The sequence below is a fragment of the Ictalurus furcatus genome, chromosome 15 (genome assembly GCF_023375685.1).
Source record: "Ictalurus furcatus strain D&B chromosome 15, Billie_1.0, whole genome shotgun sequence".
NCBI lineage: Eukaryota > Metazoa > Chordata > Actinopteri > Siluriformes > Ictaluridae > Ictalurus > Ictalurus furcatus.
This window is the reverse complement of record NC_071269.1, coordinates 15,338,010-15,347,444: the sequence shown is the minus strand read 5'-3', so window position 1 is coordinate 15,347,444 and position 9,435 is coordinate 15,338,010. Positions and strand designations below refer to the sequence as shown.

Here is a 9,435-nt window from a genome sequence, read left to right as displayed (position 1 = left end):
GTTTTCTGGGTCCGGCACAGCTTGTATCATTTATTTTCTCTCTCTCTCTCTCTCTGTCTCTCTCTCTCTGTCTGTCTCTCTCTCTCTCTCGCTCTCTCTCTCGGTCTCTAAGAGATTTCTTGGATCCTCCCATGTAAAATATGTAAAAGGACCCAGGGGCAGAAAAGGAAGAGCCATTTCAAAGCCTATTTGACTAGATGTTGTCCTTGAATTTATTTTTCTCTTACCAAGTAATCTTTCATAACTAAATAGATTTTTAGCAAAAGGACTGCTTGATCTGTTAAATCTATCAGATCCTTGGATTCTGCAGCCTTGGCAGACTAGCATAGGAGGGAAAGGGAATGCGTCTCAGAAAAATAATTTTCTGAGTGTAGACTTTCTCCATCAGCATTGTGTTGTGAGAAATTTTGTGGCTTATTAACTGTTTATAGGGATATTAGGTATTAGATATTATTGATCCAATAGGATATTGTATCAAGTTTTCTTTTCTTCCTTAAGCAAAACCATTACTTTTTTCTTACTCTATTCAGTGACATTTACTAAACAAATTAAGCACTATTGGGTAATGGAACCAGGTGTTTTTAGTCACATACTGTACAGCCATTAGTTTATTATTGCCACTGCACAAAATCTAGAGAGTCACTATTTTCAAGTGCAATGATTTCTGGGCTTCAACATCCACTGCATTTAAATGAGCCCAGGCCAAGATTCCTGATTTAAAAGTAATTTCCTGATGGACTCAAGTCTTTTATTTCCACTGCCTTTTCTGTTTCTTCTGCTTTCTTCTTTCTTTTCAACAAATCTCGTCCCGTTACAAAACAAACAAACAAAAAGCCTGATTTATTTACTGTGGAAATATTTATCTGCTGTCTATGAAATTTTCTCCCTTTTCCTCACATTTCCCTCTCATAATGGCATAAACAATGGGCTTTCATTTCAGTTGCATTGCTGGATAATCTGTGGCTAAATCCTGAGCACATTCACAAATAAATCAGTCTATTGTAATTTCCTGAGAGGATCTGGCATTTGCTTCATTCATACCAAGGCATAATAATACATTTTAAAACTAGCATATTCTTCTGTAACAGTGCAACTAATCACATTAAACAGTAATACAGGGGTGAAAGAAGGACATGTTTGGGGAGGCTTCTACCTGACATGTTATACAACAGCACACATTGAGTTAAGGTCTGTCTCAGAAGCTCAAAGGCAGGGCCTCCACACAATGACTTTAAAGGCTCTCATTTCAGACAGAGCTGCACACTCATGGTCTCTCTCAGTACCACTTCTGAACTGTAGAAAATGGACCTGAGGATGTTGTTTTTCTCCTTTCTGCTTGTACCATGGATGTTATATGCAACAGCACAAAATGATCAAATGGAACTTCAAAACGGTGGGTTTCTGAGAGTGGATTTGGATGAATGGCAGTCAGATGATAGCTTTTTTATGGAGGTGAAGAAGAAAAAGGTAAGGAAAAATCCTTAAAAAAAAAAAAGTCTAACTGAATTTTGGAGAGGTTTTTTTTTTTAATTGGTGCATTTGACTCTGTGGTGGTATGTTTAGGAAAAATTACTTGCAGATTGTACCTTAACAAGAAACCATTCTTTGTAGCAATATTTTATATCATTAAAAATTTTCTCAATAATTCCTACACTAGAAAAAAAATACTCTGCTTCAGAAAAAAGTGCATCATGCCAGAGATCATAAATCTGCATCTAAGCAATGGTACTGTATGCAGTAGACAGTAGTGTAACCTACATCCATGTTGGAACAAACATTCTGTTGTACAAGCAATTCAACATGCTGGAACTCAGCAAATAGCTAATTAAATGGTTGAATTTAGATGCCTAATAAAGGATATATACCAAAATTTCTCTTTATTCTCTTCTTACTTCTTGGTTGGACCTCATCCAAGGAAAAGGTCATTCCAGCCCCAGACTATGAAAGTGTTGATAATGCAAATGATGAAGGTTCAGCAGTAGAGAAAAAAGAAGCAGGTGGTTTAATTTATATATAAATACATACATATAAACACGTTAATATTCGAGTTAGAAAAGTATTTAAGATTAAGTCAATGATTTCCCCCTAGATCTTCCCACTTGCTTGCTGTGTGTATGTTTGTCTGGATCTGTGTATTGTGAAGAGGTCAGCCCAGAGATGACAACAGTACCACCTTTCCCAAAGGAAACCACATATCTTTATGCTCGCTTCAACAAAATCACCAGAATCACCAACAAGGACTTTGCTGATGTTGGTAAGGAGAATTATTGTGAGTGGCTGAAGTAAATGCAATGTATAATATCTGGCCCTGAATCAGTGTAGTCAGAATAATAAATGAAATTTTTCCAAAAGGTGATATTTCAAGTCAGCACACAGCTCTTGATAGGGAGACAGTTTGTAGAGCTATGAAAGCTTACAGCCTAAAGTGTGCAGTCTTTAGCCAGATGTCTAATTCACTCCTTATGTGCTGCAATAAGTCACTACACCATTCTGACAGAAACTTGGAAAGCTAAGCATATTTTTAGAATTACATTTTACAATCTATAGCTTTCTAAAACTATCACGTTTATATGTGCATTTATTGTAGGTACATTGAAAAGGATCGATCTGACAGGCAATCTAATTTCGGAAATTGAGGATGGAGCCTTCTCCAAACTGGACCAACTAGAAGAACTAACACTGGCTGAGAATAAACTAATCAAACTACCAATGCTGCCCCCAAAGCTTATCTTACTCAATGCCAATCACAATCAACTCAGAACAAAAGGCATCAGATCAACTGTTTTAAAGGTAATGCATGTCTGATGTGTGCCAGTATTCTACAAGAAAAGATCATCTATATGATGTATTTTACAAATAATCTAATGTATGCATTTGCAATTACAGAAACTCAGAAAACTGGCATACCTCTACCTTGGTGACAATGAATTGGAGGCCATTCCACCCCTTCCTGAGAGTCTGCATGTTGTGCATCTGCATGTCTGTTCATTATTCATCACATAAGCATACATAAATATGCATAATCTGTATTCAGCAGTAATGTCATCTAAACAAGATTACTTGTTTGGATTTAAATAATATTCCATTTGGATTTATTTCTAATATATGTAAATTGTCACAATGCTTCGAGGGTGTAAATACCTCATGACCAATCCCAAGGTGACAGTGGCAAGGAAAAAAACTCGCTACGAACATTACATTGACCTTGAGCAAACTGAAACAGCACACTGATAATGTTCATTCTTTTGAAGTACTTGACATACAGTGTCTTGCACAAGTATGCACTCCCTTGAATGTTTCCATATTTTGTAATGCCACAACTCAGAACTGAAATGGTCTTAATTGGGATTATATGCCATGAATCAACACACTATATACAATAACACAAAAATCAACACAGTTTGAAAAATTAAAAAAATAATAATAATAATTCCCATTGCTGTGAAACACAATGGTTGGTTCAATTTTCAATTAATTCCTGTGTGAAATAAAACTTATGAGATCTCAATATAAATATACCTCTTAAGGAGGGCATTAGTCAGAGAACCAATAGGCCAAGTGCAACAATGAAGAATCTGGAGAGAATCTTCAATACAAGTTGACACAAGTTACAGTAGATAGAAGTGTAACCTGGACACTCCACACAACTGGGCTTTATGAAAGAATGGCAAGCCATTTGGAGTTTGCCAAAAGGCATGCTGAAGACTCAGCAACCATGTGGGAAAAGGTTCTTTTTCCTTTTGAGTCCAAGATGATGAATCCAAAGCTGGTATTTTTGGCCTTGGCACAAAGTACTACATTTGGCAGAAACCCTGCACCAACACTGTTCATCACCATCCCCTCAGTGAAATATGGTGGTGGTAGTATCATGTGGTGGGAATGTTTTTTATCTGCAGGGACTATGAAATTGGTCTGGCTTGAGAGCAAAGTGGATGGAGTCAAATAATGGGCAATCCTAAAACAGTCTACAAGTCTACAAGAAACTGCAGGACTGGGGCAGAAGTTCACCATCCAACAGGACAACAACTCTAAGCATACCACAAAGCTACACTGTAACTACACTGTGTTAGAATGGTCCAGTCAAAGCTCAGACCCCTCACTCCCAGTGAGAATCTGTGGCAAGACTTGAAAATTGTTGTTGACAATAGTCTCCACCCAACCCAAGAAAGGTTGAGCAATTTTGCCAAGACAAACTGGCAAAAATATCAGGGTCCAGATGTGCCAAGATGACAGACATATCCCTGAGGACTTGCAGCTGCATCCGAAGCTGGTTGCTACCAGTACTGACCCAACTGACAAATTTGTTTTTTTTTAATCGACCTTTGTAAGACAACAAAATATTTTGCACTTTGAAATTCTATACATTGTCTAAATCAAATGGGGAAAAAAAATCCAAATTAACTCCATTTTAATTCCAGATTGTAACACTACAAATGTAGAAAAGCTCAAGGGGGTGAATACTTATACAAACACTGTAAATGATAACTGAATCTCCGGCATGCACTAGAACAGGAGTGTTTAATCTTATCCAGAAAGGGCTAGTGTGGGAGTGAGTTTTCATTCCAACAAAGCAGAAGCCACACCCGAGTCTATTGATAGCCAGGATCAACTGATTAAACAGGTGGTATTGGGTGTAGCTCCTGTGTGATTGGGATGAAAACCTGCACCCACACAGGCTCTTTGTAGATAAGATTGGACATCCCTGCACTACAATTATAAAAGGAGGGCCAAAGATTATGGCATGCAGTAGTGAGTGGGATAACATCAACAGCATTTCTGTGAGATCCTATAATTTACTTTTTCACAAACACACACCGGACAGTTATCGGTCAAGCGGAATAAAACCAGCAATAATCCATCCCTTTGGTCCTGAGATTTTCCCATCTTCTAGCCTTGTCATTAAGACATTAAGAGACAAATAGCCCTAGTTGGAGGACATTAGTAGATCATTTTCTATATTCAACAGTGCTGACTCTTTACTATGAAAGTTTCATATACTGTGCAGGAAAGTATTCATATGCAAATTTATACTGTGAAAGTTAAAACTTGGAAAAAAAAGTAAGGACTTTACTAGTGCTGTGCTGTGAAAAGCATTTGCTATTCCATTAAAGATGGAACATACCATAACAAACCTGCTGATGAAAGTAGAATAAATTGAACTCAAATTAGATTACACTTTGGATGCAAAGAATTTGTTATTAAGTAATCAGTGAAACACACATAGTTACAGAAACTCAGAAAAAAACATGCCTTTATGGTTAAACATTAAATTGTATTTTGCTATCATTATGTCAATGGGTAGGAAAAATATACAGCATCAGACAACCAAGTTTTTGGTAAAGAATGGTATTTTGTTTCTCCATGCAGAACAATAACATAACCACCTTGACGGATGAAACGTTCTGCAAGGGGAACGACACATACTACATCAGGTACAACATGCAGGAGGTGCGACTGGATGGGAATCCGCTGATGCTTGCCCAGCATCCAAACAGCTTCATCTGTCTGAGAGCTCTTCCAATCGGGCTCTACAAGTAAGCTGAAGATCAAGTGGAGGGACTGTAGAGAGAGGACACACTCCCTCTGCAGTTGTCTAACTGGCACCTGGGGCTAATATGACCACATTCGGTTATTATTCCAAGCACCCTTAGTATCTCCAAAAAGCTTTCAAAGCTTGGCCTAGTCCAGACTTTGCTTTGCGTTTAGACATTGGCAATGTCTGAAACCTTGAACAACTGCACTAAGTCATATGTCAAAATAGATACCATATGTATCAGATAATATTTTAAAAGCATGTGGTGCATGGAAAAATAAACTGTAAGAATAGCACAGGTAAAAATTAGTGCAAGGCAAAATGTTCATTTCATGAATTTGGTGAAATTATTAATCACAAAGATGGCAAAATGTTAAAAGTGATTATGACAAGTGATGTGTTCTAATAATCAGATTTTGTAATTAATAAATACACATTGAAAAAAAAACCCTTTTCATTCCCTTGGCCTTTCTTGATCTGTTACCTTCATTTGGGAAAAAGGTACACTTCAGTTTAAATATAAAGTCACTTTTAAAACTCTTAAATCCACTTGGCAAAGGTCTTATCACATCTCATATCACACCCCCCGAGAAAAAAGTTTATTTTGGTTCTGATTCAGGAAGTACAATTATTCCATCCTCAATTTTCTGTTGGTAATCCCTCTCAGAGCGTTTTCTCCTGTAGACATCATCTGAAGAGAAGAAAGAAACATCTCATCAATCCTGGTTACCAATGCTGGGTTACACTAACATGACTTTAAGCGCACAGTTGCAGCAAATGGGCATGAATCTTAACTATACAGAGCTTTTTTAAACATTTAATACGTGTGCGTTCCACCCCAAAACCCAGCTCTTTTGATTGCTATGGAGCTGCTGAGGTTCAAATCTTAAGTGCGCAAAAGTAGCGCACACTGGCGTGCACAAACACACAGTTACACAATCACTTACAGAATGTCTCTCGTCCTATTCGCACGTTTATCATGACCCACTCCATAACACCGCCGATGCAGAAGAAAATGGGCAAAAACCGATAAATTCCGAAGCGTCGTTTCCCTGGTACAAGACTTAGGATATACTTAATGCTTTTGTTCTTTCTAAACATGTCGCCCCCCTTCGCGAATTCTGTGCACTTCAACCTCTACTGTGAGTGTCGGCGAAGACCAAGTGAAAACTCATGTGTGTCAAAAACCTAGCGCGGTTATTCAGTTACGCTGTGACATTTTCTCGTCCTTCCAGTCAGTCTTTCCAGTCATGCGTGTCACTGGAAGCTGACATGACAGGGCAACATGGCGGCGTTGACGTCATTGCGCATGCTCATACAGTAGAGTATTAAAAAGGATTGTACCAAGTGGAACTTTTAGAGAGGGGAGAATCACACGTTTCGTCCGCATACAGCTCGTATATACAGTCAAACCAAATTAATATTGGTTCCGCGGAAAACCCCAGACGAGCTGTTGTATGTACACCAAGTGGTCACATCATTAGGTACACCTGCCTTGTACCTACACTGCTTAGGCATTTTATCAAGGTACACCCACTAATAAATTATATATATATATATATATATATATATATATATATATATATATATATATATATATATACATATATGTGTGTGTGTGTGTGTGTACTTTGTATATATATATAGTGTTTAACTGTAGCCCATCTCTTGCTCTGCCCAATTTGTCTTGACTCCCTTTACCTGGTCCAAAAATTAAAAGTACATTTAGATAACAATCTTTTTGTCATTAATACATCTTCAGTAACAGCTTTATTCTGGTCAGGGTTGCGGTGTGGATCCGGATCCTATGCCGGGAACACTGGAAGCAAGGCAGGAACACACTTCTGATAGGACGCCAATCCATCACAGGACCACACACACATATATATACACACACACTTATTCCTACTTCAGGCAATTTATCATAGCCAATCCACTTATTGTCGTGTTTTTGGGAGGAAATCGGAGTACCCAGAGGAAACATACATGCATACAAAGAGAACACGTTCTCCTGCTGTTCCATTGTGCCACTGATAATTTTTTCCGCAGGCAATTTTTGTCCACTGTTCTTTAATCATTTATGAGTTACTTTCTGACCACATCACAGCTGTTGGCTGGAAATTTTTGCAGTGATAATCAGGCGTTTAAAAATCCCAGTAACACTGCATCACCAGGACCACACACACACACACACACACACAGACCACTGTCACTGCTGTACTGAAAATGATTCACCACCCAAATAATTACTGCTAAAAAAACAAACAACAAAAACCTAAACAAACAAACAAAAAAACATTGGTGCGCAGGGTAGAGGGGACAATAGCCGATAGGCTACAGTCAGTAATTGTACACTAACAAAATGTGCCTACAGTCAGGTCTGTAAGTATTTGGACAGCAACACAATTTTCATAATTTTGCCTCTGTACATGAAATGAAGCAATCAAGATGTGACTGAAGTGTAGACATTCATATTTCATTCAAGGAGTTTAACAAAAATAATGCATTAACCATTTAGGAATTACACCCTTTTTTTTTTTTTTTTTTTTTTTAACAGAGTCCCTCCATTTTCCCAGGCTCAAAAGTAATTGGACAAACTAAGAATTATGAATATAAGGATTTTTAATACTTTGATGCAAATCCTTTGCAGCCAATGTCTGCCTGAAGTCTAGAACCCATGGACATCACTAAATGCTGAGTTTCCTCCCTTTAAGATGCTTTGCCAGGCCTTTACTGTAGCCGTCTTCAGTTGCTGCTTGTTTGTGAGTCTTTCTGTCTTCAGTATGTGAAAAACATGCTCAATTGGGTTGAGGTCAGGTGACTGACTCGGGCATTTAAAAACATTCCATTTCTTTGCCTTAAGAAGCTCTTGGGTTGGCTACTTCTATCAGCACTCACATCTTCAATAAACATCAGTGACACAGATCCACTGGCAGCCATACATGCCCATGCAATAACACTTACTCCACCATGTTTGACAGATGAAGTGATATGCTTTGGTTAATTAGCCCTTCCTTTCTTTCTCCGTACTCTTCTCTTCCTATCGTTCTGTTATAAATTAATCTTGTTCCAGATCTGCACATTTTTAAATATGTTTTCTAGCTAAGTCTAATCTGGACTTTCTATTCCTGAGTGTTACCAGTGGTTTGCATCTTGAGATAAACCCTCTGTATTTACATTCATGAAGCTGTCTCTTGATTGTAGACTTTGACAATAATGTGCCTACCTCCTCGAGAGTGTTCTTGACTTGGCTAGATGTTGTGAAGGGGTTTTTCTTCACCAAGGAAAGAACTGTGCGATCATCTACTTTAGTTACCTTAAGTGATCTTCGAGGATTTTCAGTGTTGCTGAGCTCGCTTGTCGATTCTTTCTTTTTAAGAATGTACCAGATTGTTAATTTGACTACTCCTAACCTTTTTGCTATCTCTCTGATAGGTCTTTTTTTTTTCAACCTAATGATGATGGCCTCATTCACTTGCATCACCTCTTTGGACCACATATTAAGAGTTCCCATGAACAGCTACCAGATGCAAATTCATCACTTGGAAAATTCACCACAAATGCAAATTCATCAAGTCTAGACCTTTCATCTCCTGAAGATTGTCATAAAATAACAAGAAACTGCTCATTATTCAATTGTCCAATTACTTTTCAGCCTGTGAAAACAGAGGGACTCTGTAAAAATAGCTGTAATTCCTAAACAGTTAATGTAATTTTTTTTGTTAAGCCCCTTGAATTAAAGCTGAAAATCTACACTTCAATCATATCTTGACTGCTTCATTTCAAATAAATTGTGGATTTGTTGTGACACATTTTATATGGTAAATTGCCAATAAAGGACAGTAAACATTTGGACAGTTTGTGATTACAGTTAAATGACAACAGGAAAACAATGAAAGATG

The 9,435-nt window shown here is 37.7% G+C and overlaps 2 protein-coding genes across 2 annotated transcripts; one reads left to right on the top strand and one right to left on the bottom strand.

Annotated features, from left to right (window-relative positions):
* The first annotated feature begins 1,225 nt into the window (after positions 1-1,225).
* Positions 1,226-5,759, top strand: ognb (osteoglycin, paralog b). The gene is made up of 6 exons (XM_053644196.1): positions 1,226-1,467; positions 1,916-1,997; positions 2,090-2,254; positions 2,588-2,790; positions 2,887-2,979; positions 5,368-5,759. Exons 1-6 carry the CDS (start codon positions 1,303-1,305, stop codon positions 5,536-5,538), a joined length of 879 nt encoding a protein of 292 aa, XP_053500171.1. The 5' UTR covers positions 1,226-1,302; the 3' UTR covers positions 5,539-5,759.
* A 23-nt stretch (positions 5,760-5,782) lies between these two features.
* On the bottom strand, positions 5,783-6,865 carry LOC128619771 (small integral membrane protein 4). The gene is made up of 2 exons (XM_053644197.1): positions 6,481-6,865; positions 5,783-6,224 (listed from the first exon to the last, which is right to left on the bottom strand). The coding sequence occupies exons 1-2, from the start codon at positions 6,632-6,634 to the stop codon at positions 6,133-6,135; spliced, it is 246 nt and encodes an 81-aa protein (XP_053500172.1). The 5' UTR covers positions 6,635-6,865; the 3' UTR covers positions 5,783-6,132.
* Between the last annotated feature and the right edge of the window lie 2,570 nt (positions 6,866-9,435).